At 45.8% G+C, this 17,039-nt stretch overlaps 1 protein-coding gene across 1 annotated transcript in view; it reads right to left on the bottom strand.

The window, feature by feature from the left end:
* Positions 1–15,617, bottom strand: part of MAT2B (methionine adenosyltransferase 2 non-catalytic beta subunit) — a 54,308-nt gene extending 38,691 nt beyond the window's left edge. Inside the window, 2 exon segments of the mRNA XM_078776425.1 lie at positions 12,813–13,012; positions 15,169–15,617. Coding sequence (XP_078632551.1) covers positions 12,813–13,012; positions 15,169–15,234 — 266 coding nt within the window. The 5' untranslated portion in view covers positions 15,235–15,617.
* Positions 15,618–17,039: the final 1,422 nt, after the last annotated feature.

Here is a 17,039-nt window from a genome sequence, read left to right as displayed (position 1 = left end):
AACTCAGCAGCTACTTTGTGCTTTTGATGACTTCAGAAACGAAGCAGGAAAATGCAGTGAAACCTTCAAATATTGGGACACATTTATCACACTTGCGACTCATTTGGAAAACCTCATCAGAAGTGACAGGGAAGGAAATTGGGATTTACATCTTCAGACTGTGCAAGCATTGCTTCCAATTTTCATGGCTTTTGACTCAACCAACTAACTACATCAGGTGGGGTTCCCTCTATCTTGAGGACATGCGCAAACTCCCACAAACAGCACCTGAGATCCACATAGCATTCCAAGAGGGCAAATTTGCCATAAAGAGGACACCTGGGACTTTTAGAGCAACTGGAGCAGACATGGCGCTGGAGCAAACGATAAATAGGTCCAAGAAAGGCACCTCGGGGATAATAGGCAGCACAAAGAAGAAGAAATACGTTGCAATGTGGGACATAATCTACCATGAGATGCTGGCAATTAGTAATCTTTTCAGAGAACTAAGTGGAGTTACAACCCAGTACCAGCAAGATGTAAACAACTCCTTCAGCAAATATGAGACTGAAACCAGGGAAAGAAACGTCCAAGCAATTCTAACTGTTATTGAAAACAAGGAGAATCCTTTCAGGAAAGATGCCACACAGCAAATACTTCACAATATAATGACACAGGAAGTAATGACTGACGAAATCCGGAATCAGCTGCTTCAGGTAAAAGCAATTGGGACCGCAGCCTATGAGAAACTACGTAAAGAACGGTTTGTTGAACAGTCGGCTCAAATATTTCGGACCATTCACAGAACAAATCTGAAAACTTTCAAGAGTATCCGCGCACTCCCAAAAGGACAAGAGGCTTCAGGAAAGTCACAAACACAGAGGGAAGATAAACATAGGCAGCGTGTCATTGAAATTGCCCGTGCCCGAGGGAGATCCATGACAGACCTTCTAGAATATGACTTGACGTCATCTTCTTCGCTTTTTGACAGCCAGGGTCTTATGTCAAAGAGCACCAAAAGTGACCTGATGAATGAGATCGATTACAAAGAAACATTCAATTGATGTTCTGGATGATTCAAAAGACATGCAGGTTGGGTATATAGCGGATGTCATGGCTAATGTAAGGAAGATGACTGCCAAAGAATTTACTAACTTCGGTGAATTTAGTGGAGGCATTGTAGAATACATACAGAGATCTGCAAAGGGAGCTGACCGAATAGATTATATCTTTGATTCATACTTTGACATTTCAATCAAAAACTCGGAAAGAAAGCGACAAGAAACCATCTCTCCGATTGAACGGAATGCAGTCAGTGAAGATACACCTTTACCAGTTCAGATGGAGTGGTTCTGGCCAGCTAACAGGAACAAGCATAATTTTGAGATTTTACTGCACCAGACAGCCATAAAGCACACGCGAGAGACCCCTTCAAGCCTGAAGGTATTTGTGAGTGGCTTTTCAAGTGAATCTGTCGAAGTCCCATGTCTTTCCTGTTGTGATGGCTATTGCAGGGACATTCCAGAACTCTGCATTGATATAGAGGAAGCAGATACACGAATTATACCCCACGCCTTACATGCTGTGGAGCACGGAATACAACGACTAGTGGTGTTATCCCCAGACACTGATGTATTTGTGCTGTTGCTCTTTTACTGGGATGTACTGCATGAAAAGGGCCTTTATGAACTGTGGTTGAAAGCTGGCAGTGGAAACTCTACCAAATATATTCCAATACATTCTCTTGCGTCAGATAAAGGGCCTGACCTATGCAAAGTCCTTCCCACTGTGCATACGCTCACTGGGTGTGATTACACCAGCAAGGTTGGCACAAAGCAAGCGGCCCTTAAAGCAAACCCAGTAGACTACCTTCAAGGATTTGGTTGTAGCCAAAATTGACCTTCTGACGATGAAGTTGAGAGAGCAGAATCATATCTAGTGAAAGTCCTAAAGAATTGAACTACCTGTACAACAATGGATGAACTCAGGGATCATAATCATCACCACAGCAAAACCCCACTCGAGAAGTTGCCACCGACAAGCCATGCCATAAAGGCCCATATTCTAAGGGCATATTATGCTACATATGTGATGACAACAATTCTCTCTGCAAATACGACTGAGTTGAATCCTCTCCTATACGGATTTGAAGAGGAAGATGAACTTCTCCATCCAGATAAGGCCATCAGACCCATTCCCGAGGAATATGCTGTGCACTGTACTTGCTTGAAATGTGCGACAGAGAGATGTGCATGTCGAAAGAGTGACCTGCATTGTTGCAAGTTCTGCAAGTGCCAAGGCATGGGAGACGAGAATGTTTGCTGTAAAAATACAGCTGGTTGTATCTAAAACCGAACAGAACTCATATGCGACACTTACAGCTGCGTGGAAATGTACTCCTGGCATCGACATGTATTCCTTCTCCCATTATCAAATTGGCATGATTTGGAATAGTGACTACAGTCAGCAGTATACCTTCATTTGGATATGAAAACCTAGACTATTACTAAAACTGAGCAAATTCAGCAGTTTATTTTTGCTGAATGGACTAAGGATGTTCCGAACACCCCCCCCCCCCCCCCCCCCTCCTCTACAGGTGGTTGTTTTAGGACTTGGTGGGTTAACGACATGGGAATATTGTAAGAAATTAGTAAATTAAGTGATATTTAGGCTTAAAGAAATAAGTAGTTGGTGATAGATCATATTCATACTGATGAAAATGTTCGATTACTTTCTTTTGTGGCATGTGTCTTCCGCTGCAAAGGAAAATCAGCTTTTCTGAAATAGCACCATTTATCAAAGTTGATGTTTACGTTACAAAAGGGTTAATTCTTAAACAATGCATATCATGTGATAGAGATATGTCTTGGCAACCTCTGACAGCCAGCAAACATTCTCAAGTAGTACAGGCAGCCTGTAACTCACATTTTTCTTCCGGTGGGTCAGATTTTAAGCAACCCCCGATTTCCATGACCTTTTGACCTCTGGACAGCAAATTTGCATAATAATCAGATAATTACATATTGTCACATGTAGAGTGAATAAAAACAAATATTTTGAATCCAAAATTTTGGTAGTTTGCAGTTTGCAAAAATTTGGTAGTTTGCAGTTATATCATGTATGGTTGTGGCGTTATAAGCATTTTAGTTTCCCCTACCCCAAATTTTTGGTCGCCTCATGAACTCAAAAGCTTGATATTGTGACGTCATTTTCTCAAATCCGACCAGGCTCCCAGATGTCCACCCTCACTTTTTTGATGTCCCACATGGTCTACTTCAATAATATGAAGAGAAACTTAGGGCACATAAAAGTCACACAGAAACCACCCCAGCCCATGGACTATAGCCCAATTTGGGCTGAGGGGTGAAAAGTGGTGGTGATGTTCAGATGTGTGAGGTGATATGGTGCGAGTGAGTATTGATTGCTGTTGATGCCGCCATGGCCGCTGTTCATGATAATACACCATGATAAAACAATGCGTGTGCTTAGTGCATATTAAAGGCGACATGAAATAAAGTGTTAAGATCTGAGTAAATGTTAGTCATCTCTAAAAGTGTACAAAGTTAAGGAAAAAAAAATTCTCATCGAAATGTGAAATCTTATACTGTACACTATACATACTGTATCTTCCAAACCATACACAAGATGTTGAAGCTTGGTACACCTGACACCTTGCCATGAGAAACGACTATGGGGAAAGAATTAGCATTCTTAGTCATTCCCCTACCCCCCCCACCCCCCTGGTATTTCTCACCTTCCCCACGTGACCGTGACCCCATGAACATGGCAGTTCCACAGATAAAGTAATCGCGCATAGAAAAACTTACTGGCATGATTAACGTGTGAATTGATGAGCAGCACTGCATCGATCGATCGTAGGGATAGCATAGCGAAGGCCATCCTGAACTGTAGTGCATGCACCTTATGTAATCGATTTTATTGTTGACAAGTGTTTGCGTTTTTGTGCACGAAACATCTTTTATATGAACATCCTACAAGGTATATATTGGCGGCCAAGAGTGATTTGGAATTTTTACTCCAAACAATGACCATTGTTGGGTGGGTTGGGTGGGCATGGGTTAAAGGTTGTCGAGGAAAGAAAATAAAGTGGCCACTGGTCTCGTTAGACATGTGGCCATAACGGTTACTTTACATTGGTTCGTGTGCGGGAAAATTTTTGGAATCGCTTTTGACTATAGAGGATAGACAGTTAGCCATTCTGTCGAGGTCGCCGTTAAGACAGGTTTGATTGTTTTTTTAATTCTTCCAAATATATTTGGAAGATGCAAAATCTTTATTTTGAGATGCAAAATTTCTGCTATAGTGAATATTATTTCCGATTATTACTTCTGCATGTTGAAATTGAATCCCTAATTTTATATATATATATAAAACAGTTTGTGTGTGTGTGTGTGTGTGTGTGTGTGTGTGTGTGTGTGTGTGTGTGTGTGTGTGTGTGTGTGTGTGATGTTACCGATAGACTCCTAAACGGAGAGGCTCACGTGCTTGATATTTGGCATAGACATGGCCATTGAGCCTGGGAAGAACATGGCCAACCTAAAAATAATTATTTCATAATATTTTTTTACCATATTTTTACCTCAGCGCATTTCAGTGAGGAATATTATGCACGGAATCTGAGGCGGTGGCAGAGCAGCGCGCTGCTTCGCTCAGAGCGATCACGTGATGTTCCTTGTCGCCATAAACTCACAGTTACGCGTTCGCACGTAATTCAGAGCGAAAAGCAATTGCGTTTTTTCACATTTCAGCGAGGAACACCACATAGGTTTTTTTTTTCTTCATCTTTAGATCCATATTTTTTTTCAGCGAGGAATATTATACACGGAATCTGAGCCAGTGGCAGAGCAGCGCGCTGATTCGCTCAGAGCGATCATGTGATGTTCCTTGCCGCCATAAACTCACAGCAAGTAGCATAGATTTTAGCATGATTAGCATTTAGCATGATTTAGCATAGATAGTAGCATGTTTCACATAGATTTTTTTTCAGCGAGGAATATTATACACGGAATCTGAGCCAGTGGCAGAGCAGCGTGCTGATTCGCTCAGAGCGATCACGTGATGTTCCTTGCCACCATAAACTCACAGTTACGCATTCGCACGTAATTCAGAGCGAAAAGCGATTGCGTTTTTTCACATTTCAGCGAGGAACATTGCCATTCACACCACATAGGTTTTTTTTTCTTTCATCTTTAGATCCATATTTTTTGCCATAACGTAGCGCATTATGGCTCGCTCGAACTCGAGTTAGCCAATCAGCTGGGAGCATGAGGCCACGTTGGCCACGCCCACGACACAACGTAGAGTTGCAATCGTGCGTTTGCGTCGTTTCTTACCACGTGTAAACGTGGTATTTTGTCTACGAGTATTTTGAATTTGGTATTTTGAATTTGTCTACGAGTGAGTGACTAGAAGACTGACTGTGATAAAGGCAATGGCACCGAAGAAAAGAAATTTGTCACGTTCAACCTCCCGAGCAAGGAAAATCGCTGATCGGAGACTCCATGAAACCGATGAAGATACTTTTCAACATTGACAAGCCAATCAAGAACGTGTCTCTAGATTCAGACAGCAAGAGATAGAAGATGAGACAGACGCACGTCTAAACGCCAATCAACAACGTCTGGCGAGGGCCAGACAGCAAGAGACAGGAGATGAGACAGAGGCACGTCTAAACGCCAATCAACAACGTCTGGCGAGGGCCAGACAGCGAGAGACAGAAGATGAGACAGAGGCACGTATAAACGCCAATCAACAACGTCTGGCGAGGGCCAGACAGCGAGAGACAGAAGATGAGACAGGCACGTCTAAACGCCAATCAACAACGTCTGGCGAGGGCCAGACAGCGAGAGACAGAAGATGAGACAGAGGCACGTCTGAACGCTAATCAACAACGTGTGGCAAGGGCCAGACAGCGAGAGACAGAAGATGAGACAGAGGCACGTCTAAACGACAATCAACAAAGTGTAGCGAGGGCCAGACAGCAGGAGACAGAAGAACAGTGCCAAAAACGACTCAACAACTGGCAACCATCAGGCAGACGGCAGCCGGCCATTGCATGGGAGAAGGCTGCATTCAGTTACAATCCGAACACTGACTACTCCTCAAACGTTGATATTGGCTCCATGTCGTTCACCTGTCCGTTTTGCCATGCCTTGAAATGGAAGGGAGAAACACCAGGAATGTGTTGCAGGGGAGGCAATGTCCTTTTGCCTTCTCTCCAATCTCCACCGGAACCTTTGAAAGAACTACTTCAATCAACTATGACTCAATCCAGACACTTCCTGAAGGAAATCCGTAATTACAACTCTTCGTTCCAAATGACTTCGTTTGGAGCAGATCGCGTCGTCACTGAGCAAGGATTCATGCCTACATTCAAGGTGCAAGGCCAGGTATACCACCTCATTGGCTCTATCCACCCTCAACCAGGTGAGCAACCGAAATTTTTACAAATCTATTTTATGGGTGACCACCGAGAAGAAGCTGCCCGACGAGGACAGAACTTCCCCAACCTACGCTCTGAACTAATCCTCGCCTTACAAGATATGCTCCACTCAAATAATGCGCTGGTCAACAGCTTCAAGACGACATTGGAGAGAATGCCTTCACCTGATTACAAGGTCGTAATTCGAGCTGACAAACGTCCTCACGGAGAGCACGAACGTCGGTTTAACGAGCAAGTCAACAATGACGTTGCAGTTCTCATGGTAGGAGAGCAGTACAACAATCACGACATTGTCCTGCATCTTCGGGACAACAGCACGAAGCGGATTTCGGAGACTCACCGATTCTATGACGCCCTCCAGTACCCTCTGATTTTCTGGAAAGGACAAGATGGCTATCATTTTGAAGTTGAACAAGCTGGCGGCCGGGGAAAGAAAGTATCTGCGAATGACTTCTATGCCTTCCACATCATGGTCAGAAAGAATTCCACGAATCATATCCTGCAGTGCAGTGATCTGTTCCACCAGTTCATCGTCGACATGTATGCCAAAATCGAAAGTGAGAGACTCCTCTTTATCCGGCTCCACCAACGTCAACTGAGGGCAGAATCGTACGCACACCTCAGGGATGCTGTCAACAATGACGGAGATGTTCAGAACATGGGACAACTGGTCATCTTGCCATCCACGTTCACCGGAGGTCCCCGATACATGCACGAGCGGACCCAGGATGCGATGGCATACGTATGCAATTACGGTCGCCCTGACCTTTTCCTTACCTTCACCTGTAATCTGAAGTGGGAAGAAATTAAGCGAGAGTTGATGATCAACCAGCAGCCAACACATCGCCATGACATTGTCGCAAGGGTATTCCACCAGAAACAGAAGGAACTCATGCAGACGATTAAGAAGGGCAAAGTTTTCGGGACTGTCTGATGCTTCATGTACACCATTGAATGGCAGAAACGAGGCCTGCCCCATGCCCACATTCTGGTGTGGCTAGAAGAAAAGATCCACGCTTCCAATGTAGACTCTTTTATCAGTGCTGAACTTCCAAACCCTGATGAGGATCCAGAGCTGTTCAACATTGTCAAAACGCAGATGGTGCATGGCCCTTGCGGCCGGCTGAATCCATCGTCTCCATGTATGAAGGACGGTAAATGCACCAAGCGATATCCTAGGGCATTTCTCAAGGAAACGCAGCCTGGTCTGGATGGATACCCACTTTACCGGAGGAGAAAGCCTGAAAGCGGTGGATCTGAAACATCTATTTCAATTTCCGAGACTAGAAGCATAGACGTTGACAACCGATGGATTGTACCATACTGTCCACTTCTCTCTAAAATGTTCAAGGCTCATCTCAATGTTGAGTTCTGCAACTCAGTGAAATCAATCAAATACGTGTGCAAATACGTCAACAAAGGTTCGGACATGGCGATGTTCGGCCTTCAGAGGAACAAAAACGACGAGATCGAGTCATATCAGCTGGGGCGTTACGTCAGTAGTAACGAAGCTATCTGGAGAGTTCTCAATTTCCCTATCCACGAACGCTACCCAACCGTTGTACACTTTTCCGTACATCTTGAGAATGGCCAGAGAGTGTACTTCACAGAAGGCAACGCAAGGCAAAAAGCAGCAGAACCACCAAGTTCAACTACACTTACCGCATTCTTCCAATTGTCAACAAGATGAATTCGCCAAAACACTCATCTACAATGAAATCCCACAGTACTACACCTGGGTGGTTGGCAGTAAGACGTGGAAAAGACGTACACAAGGAGCACGAGTTGTGGGACATCCCGACATTCGCCGTTCAGATGCAATTGGACGAGTCTACACTGTACATCCAAACAATTTCGAATGCTTCTTCCTGCGCCTTCTACTCCATCATGTCAAAGGACCCATCTCTTTCCAAGAACTGAGAACGTTCAACGGCCAGGTTTGCGACACCTTCCGCCAAGCCTGCCACCTGCATGGCCTTCTGGAGGATGACAGCCACTGGGATGCCACTCGAGAAGAAGCAGCAGTCTCACGCTCTCCAGCCCTGTTGAGAAATCTCTTTGCCATCATGCTACAAACTTGCGGTCTCTCCAATCCGGTACAACTGTGGAATAACCATCGTGACGATCTCAGCGAGGACATTCTCCACAGGGCAAGACAGGTTCATGCTGAAGCCGACTACTCCGATGCGATCTACAATGAAGCCTTAGTACTCATAGAAGACAAACTGCTTTCTCTTGGAGGACATTCGCTGGAGGTCATTGGCCTTCCTGTAACACAGCGACAACAACAGAATCACCTGGCTCGGGAAGTACTCCGAGAGACTTCATACAACGCACAAGAGTTGGAAAACTACATCAATGAAAACGAGCCAAGACTGACAGTGGAGCAAGAACAGATCTACATGCAAGTGCTGGCGAGCATACACTCTTCTGAAGGTGGATTGTTCTTTCTGGACGCACCTGGAGGCACTGGAAAAACGTTCCTTATGAACCTCCTCCTGTCAAAAATCAGGCAGAAAAAGATGATTGCTCTGGCTGTTGCCTCTTCCGGAATTGCTGCCACTCTTCTCCCCGGGGGCCAGACTGCCCACTCAACCTTCAAGCTCCCCCTCAGCCTCACTAACAAGGAGCAGCCAATGTGCAACATCTCCAAGTCATCGGCTGTCGCAGAGGTATTTCGGCAATGCCAACTCATTGTCTGGGACGAGTGCACAATGTCTCACAGAGTTGCACTGGAGGCAGTTCACCGCACACTGCAAGATATTCGAAATGATCAGACTGTCATGGGAGGCATTACTCTTCTGATGGCAGGGGATTTCCGACAGACCCTGCCAGTCATACCACGTGGGACCAAGGCAGATGAACTTAGTTCCTGTATAAAGGCATCTCCTCTATGGTCAAAAGTGACGAAGTTGAAACTCAGCACAAACATGCGTGTCACCCTTCATGGAGATGTAGCCGCAGGCGCCTTTTCAGCGAAGCTGTTACAGATCGGAAATGGAGATTTGGAGACGTGCCCTGAAGATGGACTGGACATCGTACCATGCGGCAACAATGTCGCCACGGCTGACGAACTCAAGGCGAACGTCTTCCCCAACATCCCCGCCAACTACCGAAATCACTCCTGGCTCTGTCAAAGGGCAATTCTAGCCCCAAAGAACGATGCAGTGGACAAAATCAATTTGGATCTTCTGCAAACTATTCCTGGGGATCTAAGAACTTACCGATCTGTCGACTCAATCCAAAACGACCACGAGACTGTCCATTACCCGGTAGAGTTCCTCAATTCGCTACAGCCTCCGGGTGTGCCTCCCCACATACTCCATCTAAAGGAAGGTGCTCCAATCATGCTCCTGAGAAATATCGATCCTCCAAAACTGTGCAACGGCACACGACTGGCTATCAAAAAGTTGATGCCTCACGTAATTGAGGCCAACATACTTACGGGAAACTATAGCGGGGAACAGGTCTTCATTCCGAGGATACCAATCATACCATCTGATCTGCCATTCGAGTTCAAAAGGCTCCAATTCCCCGTACGGCTCAGCTTTGCCATGACCATCAACAAGGCGCAAGGACAATCTCTCAAGGTGGTCGGACTGAACCTTGATTCCCCGTGCTTCTCCCATGGCCAACTATACGTAGGATGTAGTCGGGTAGGACAAGAGAACAATCTATACATCCTATCCGAACAAGGAAAGACAAAGAACATTGTTTACAAGGAAGCACTGCGTAATTAACTACGTGTCTGGTGTGTTGTGATGATTGTGAGAATATCGATTCTGATTCTGATTCTGATCTGATTTTTATGTGTATTTATGTGTATTTTATGTGATTTTATGTATTTATGTGTATAAAAAAAAACACACAAAAATGCACGAAGGAAAATAGTTAATTACTCCGACACATTTAGCTGCGGTGATTGAAAAATCACCGGACAATTGTTGCTGTTTTGATGCTTTTTACTGCTGTTTTGATGCTTTTACATTGCTGTTTTGATACTTTTTCACTGCTGTTCTGATGCTTTTTCACTGCTGTTTTGATGCTTTTTCACAGCTGTTCTGATGCTTTTTTGCCGTTTTTTTTAAATATAAAAATCTCATTTCAAAAAAAAAAAATACAAAAAAATCTCACAATGATGACATATAATTCACAGAAAACGTTGAAGCAACCGCGTAATGTTGCGGTGATGTTTAACTCTGAGTGAGAATAGTTCTAAATTTTAAAAACTTTCATCTGATATTTGTGATTTATTTCAAACAAACTGTATTTCCCATCTACACGGCCATGTATTCCTATTAACGTTATGTAAAGTACATAAATTGTGTGGATTACGTCATTTGTGGATGTGATGAATTGCCAGTAACCATCTATATCCCTCCCCTCCCCTTCCCTCCTCCCCTTCCCTCCTCCCCCTCCCCCTCCCTCTCTCTCTCCCCCCCTTCTCCCCTCCCCCCCCGTTCCCGGCATTGCCGGGTACTTCTGCTAGTATGTGTATGTATGTATATGTATATATATATATATATATATATATATATATATATATATATATATATATATATATATATATATATATATATATATATATATATATACATACATACATACATACATACATACATACATACATACATACATACATACATATTGTTACATTTATGGGGGGAGGTTAGAGAATACCATATGAAAGGTAGGATTGAATTGGAATAGCATGGACCATGTGACGTGTAGGAGCATTTCGATGTAATAAGTAGGGAAAATGTAGCTTAAGATTGTGTTTAAATGTGCATCATATGGGGGTTATGCCATGTTAATTAGTAGTAGGGATAAAGGCTAATTTACCCTTTTCGTAATACCCGCTGTGGCCATTCCTAACATTTATATCGCTCAGCCAAAATAATCACGCTCCAGTGGACACGATAAGGCAAAGGCCTGCCTAGGAGAGGCGGAGCTACAATAGTTTGATGGGTGGGGGGATGAGACCAGCAGCCCCCCCCCCCCCCCTCTAGTGGCGCGGCCCAATGACATAGGCAGAGCGTGAGCGCGAAGCGAGGGGTTGGAGGAGAAGGTTCGAGATAGTCTCTCACAGGATTCGGAGAATGTGCCTGTGTGGAGGCTTGTGCTACCGTTGCTGGTGTGCTGGAGTGCACCAGCTGGAGTGCTTGTGCAACTACGACGTATGCCAGCATGCTTCAGCGTGCTCTTAACGTATACAAAACTTACCCATAACGTATTCGACGTGTGCCAGCGTATTCCCCAAATTTTTCATTATCACACAAAAAAGGATTGAGAAACTTTGAGAGAGAGAGAGAGAAAGAGGGCCATCTAGGCCACTGGCTTCGATACCGGGCACCCTTGGCATTTGCCGTTGCTGCCATTTTGCCGGGCTTCCTGCCTGTGTGGTTTCGGCCTTCCACGCCTGATGACTTACCACAGGGGTCCATTTGGTCCAGCTGAGTGCCGGGGCGCGACTTTTATTTTATTACTCCACCCTGTGTGAGTTTTTTGTGTCAGTGTGGAGGATCCTCGCCTTAGCATTTTTACCTCAGCACTTTTTATTTATTCTCATTCCACGCCTTAATTCCTTGTAAATAATTATTGTTACATTTTGTTGTGTAGTTATTGGTTGGGTTTGGAATAAACCTGCGTGTTGGTGAGAATAAACGCTTTGTGGTTCTTCGGTCCCGCGCGCGCGCAATAACCGCCATAATTGCATCGCCTCGGGAGTTAAAGCTGGTTCAGCTCATCCGTCCTCGGCTCGGTGGTAACCAGCTGCGGACAGGACAATATACATATACATAATCATATTGGGCAATTGCGAGTATGCAGCTGAGCGACACACCACAAATGTCGTCACGTCCATGATATGGCTGTGCGAGTTTCTTTCAGAAGCCAAATTAAAATACCGACAAATCAAATCACGGGGGTTGTCATCGACATAGCCAAACAATGACAATATGTGAATACTACACACGTGGTATCCCCAACAGGTGTACAAACACGAACACACGGTTTTGACTGTAGCGGATCGATTTGACTTGGGACAAGACATGAGACCTGGGTTAACTTTTGCTACAGTGGCACAATACAGGGCAAACTGGAAATTTTTCCTTATTGTGGGGGGGGGGGGACACGTCAGATGATCGATCGACAAATTTGGAGCGTTTTCAAAACGTTTGTGAAAGGCACGTTGTGCTGGATGGTCAGCAGTTCAATAGTCTTCAGATGTTCCCTTCTCATATTTTGGACAATTTTAAAAACAAAAACACGTGCCATTCTAAGGCCAAAATTGGGCAGCTGTCTAATATGGCTACTTTTGTTTGACATTGTGAAGTGAACACAGTGCAGATTGGGACGATAACGGTAGAACTGTACCTTGAATTCCTGCAGCAGACGCCTGACAGCACTGGGGTTGCAGATGTCCAAGGCGAGATGGTTGGGCCTTGCTCGACGGAAAGCACAGCCGAGGGTGTGCCAGCCATTCGCATGGAACTCCTTGTACACTGCTCGGCCCAGCAGGCCAGTCGCCCCGGTAATAAGGGCCCTCTGTGATGGAACTTCACGCACTTCCTGTTCATCCAGGGGGCAATAACAAAAAAAGACTCGTTTCAAGATAAATCAAGTTAACACCTTTACTGGTCTTACAAGGAAAGTCAAACCTGTATAATTCGTAATACCAAAATTGTACAGGTCAACGTTCAAAAAGTCCACATATTGTGGTCGATTACTAAAACCCTCAGGGCAACCAAGAAAAAGCAGTTACACCAAAAATTCCCATCACCACATTACACTGTAGAAACAAGAATGGCACTCGGAAGGGAGCATACCTGCGCCAGGCTGAACCGTTTATGATTTGTATCCCACTGATAGGCCGGATATGGATCTGGACCTGAACCAAAATCGAATTGGCTTGTTCTTGTCATGTAACCAACTCATCCACCAAGTTTTGTCACAACTCGTCCACAACTTTTTGAGATATCGTGCTGTATATCGTTTTTGGCCCCATCTCTCAATGGACAGACTGGAGTAAAAACACAACCTCCGACCACCTTCGGTGGTGGAGGTAATGAATGAATTGACGTTGAAAACATTACTTGTTGCAATGACTGAAAATGCTTTCATTGGCCACAACATCCGTGTGATTGATGTATTACATGTGTCGAAATTTTGAATCTCAAATCTCATATTTCCATGTGCACCACCCTTAACAGTGTAAACAAATAAATGAAGAAGTTCCATCACGGATTACATTAGGTGGTTCGCCTTGGCCTTCACAAGAATGGACAGGACAGCAATCTGTAATTTGTTCAGGACTTGACAACTCTTCGCAAAAGGTTTCTGGTTTCATCATTTTTTGTGAGCACGGCTGTGTCGCTGATGCAGTGCCCCCCCCCCCCCCCCCCCCGTTACCAGTCATCTCGGACTCATTTTCCAACCTCGGAAGGATGACAGGCCGAGTCAACACAGCTTGTGTTAATTCAACGGCCTGACAGGGGCTCAAACTCAGGGCACTAAGTTCTCAATTCAGCCACCGTAATCGTTAAGCCAACATCAGGCTTTCCATGCTGTGTTTTGTGTGCTTCCCTCTCTCCCCATCTTGTCTCCCCCTCCCTTTATTGTTTTATGTGTCCGTTTATGTTTTATGTGCTAATGTGTGTTTAATGGGCTAGCTCTTAAACGAGCCTCGATCTTGCCAAAAAAAACAAAAAAAAACTGGGGTTGCACATGATAAATAAATAAAAATGGATAAATAAATAAATAGCACATGGCACACCGTTTAACGTCCATCGAGGAAACCGTCGTCTGCTGTGAAGCACCACTTGGACAGTTTATACCTGGGTTGGGAATCGAACCCAAGGTAAGTAACTCTACACTACTATATCTGCATAAACTTGCCGAGTGAGAGCTGAAAAGTCCCAAATAAAAGCTCACAGAACCAGGAGATCCTGTTGACAACATGCCCGGCCCGGCCGGCGTCCTTCCCACCCTTACCGATGCAAGATCTACACGTCAAACCCGGACCGGGTCTCGTCGACCCCCCCCCCCCCCGACCGGGTCCCCCGTCTCGTCGACCCCCCCGACCGGGTCCCCCGTCTCGTCGACCCCCCCGACCGGGTCCCCCGTCTCGTCGACGCCCCCCCCAGACCGGGTCCCCCGTCTCGTCGACCCCCCCCCAGACCGGGTCCCCCGTCTCGTCGACCCCCCCCCAGACCGGGTCCCCCGTCTCGTCGACCCCCCCCCAGACCGGGTCCCCCGTCTCGTCGACCCCCCCGACCGGGTCCCCCGTCTCGTCGACGCCCCCCCCCAGACCGGGTCCCCCGTCTCGTCGACCCCCCCCCCCCCAGACCGGGTCCCCCGTCTCGTCGACCCCCCCCCCCCCAGACCGGGTCCCCCGTCTCGTCGACCCCCCCCCCCCAGACCGGGTCCCCCGTCTCGTCGACCCCCCCCCCCCCAGACCGGGTCCCCCGTCTCGTCGACCCCCCCCCCCCCAGACCGGGTCCCCCGTCTCGTCGACCCCCCCCCCCCCAGACCGGGTCCCCCGTCTCGTCGACCCCCCCCCCCCCCCAGACCGGGTCCCCCGTCTCGTCGACCCCCCCCCCCCCCAGACCGGGTCCCCCGTCTCGTCGACCCCCCCCCCCCCCAGACCGGGTCCCCCGTATACTATAGTCGACCCTTAAAAAGATTCCCCTCCTCTTATAAAACCCCGTTCTTCGTTCCGTCGCTACCTCGCGCAGTTCCACGTGCCCAGACACGTAATATATCCTCGTGTTCGTTTCCACTCCGAGCTGCATCGCTCTTGTCTTCCTTCCTTGTGGCGTCCTTCAGCTCCAAAACCAGCCCTGTCGAACCGTACGTAGCACTGGCAGCCGTGAACGTAGAGCGGCAGCTGCACCCAAGGAGGGGAAAATACACGGAGGAAGTGAAAGATAAGATGCAGAAGGTTGGAGGAGGAGCGGTGGAAGTGGCACTTGGCGGGCGAGGGGGTCGTAGATTTTGAAAGAGTCAATTCTCGTTTCTCAATCCGTTTGTAATTCAAGTCTGAAGTTCCTTTTGTCAGAAAGAACAGTTCTCGGTCTAATGCAGTACTCCATGTTTTAACTTTAACCTGATAAGATGTTCACCAATGACCCTCTCCCTTTCCCTTTCCAGGTTTTATCGATACACCGCCTTCGTTGACCACCCGCTACACCGCCACGATATTTGTAGTAAGTGCAGGACGCTCCTTCAATCAAGTTGATTATTAAAGACGATACCAAGCTCTCACAGAATAGATCACCACACTATAAATGTATTCTAATCGGAAAAATGATGTCGCCATTTTTTTCTGTTGACCTTTGGTGACCTTGACTCAAGGTCAAAGTTCAAACGTCATTACAGTGACCACACTTCATTCAAAGAATATCAACCTGGGTACCAAAATGTGGCAAATTTCACAAGGAACATTGATTATGACATTTGTTTTGTCATTTGCCCTCTCAGATGTTTGCAATATGCAAATTAATAAGCAAATGACCTAATTAGAGAAAAAATATGCATAAATTAACATATAGTCTTCACCATACACGTAAATCCCATCACTTCGCATTATTATTGAATGCCAATCATTAGTTACCATCTCAAATGTGTTCTGCAGGATCCTAAACTGGAAAAATATGTTGCTTATTGTTTTCTGTTGACATGTACTTGACTTTACTTACCTTGACCCAAGGTGAAATGTCAAATGTCATTTTAACCACGTGATGCGATCAAGCAAAATAAGTCGGATGTCTCGAATATTGATTTTTGGATTCAAGTTCCCAATGCTTTTCTTTATACTGTTCATTCATCATGCTCATTTGCTCATGTTGGTTGGGTTTTTAGCCATTGTTGGTATTTTTAACATTTAATTTGTTGCCTAAAAACACAAAATTGATTCTGGCAGATGTCCAAATCACTTTGCTTGTTCGCATCACACGTATATTCTGTTTGCTCTTTTCAGGGAAGGACTCCAATCCTGTTAAGATAAAGAATTAATGCTTTTGTAAGATACAATGACCTGTAGTATCTACATGAAGGTCTACAGTCAACCTCATTCAAACTGGCAGATCAAACTGGCAGATTTGCTGGCAAGGGTAAGCTTAGCTGCTGGCATGCACTGATGAAATCTTCCCCTGATGTGGTATCTGCCTTTGCATCTCTTGGTAATCGTAATGGACCATCAGCAGAAACAATTGCAGCTCCAGAAGAGTTTGTTTGTCAGTTGTACGAGCCAGGGACATCCATCACCAATGTTGGCGACCTCCGCTAGAGATTGTTCACAAAGAAACAATCAGAAGCTCAAAAGTTGCCGCCGACTCGAGGAGCTTTGGAAGAAGCTATCGCCCGTGCTCACTACCAAGCAATGGTGTGGAACCAAGCTTACGTGCCTGACGCACAGCTCCCACCTGCTACAGACTTTGGGCGGAAAGTGGAAGGTGATGGTCTGGTGGTCATCTCAACAAAGCAACTTCCTGCCCCATATGCCATCACTCACCTAGTTAAGTGTGGATGTACGACAACAAAATGCAGATCACAGAATATGAACTGCACAGAGATGTGTGTGTGTGGTGCAGATGAT

This window comes from Myxine glutinosa, chromosome 4 (assembly GCF_964187855.1).
Source record: "Myxine glutinosa chromosome 4, kmMyxGlut1.1, whole genome shotgun sequence".
NCBI lineage: Eukaryota > Metazoa > Chordata > Myxini > Myxiniformes > Myxinidae > Myxine > Myxine glutinosa.
This window is presented reverse-complemented; position numbering and strand designations above follow the sequence as displayed.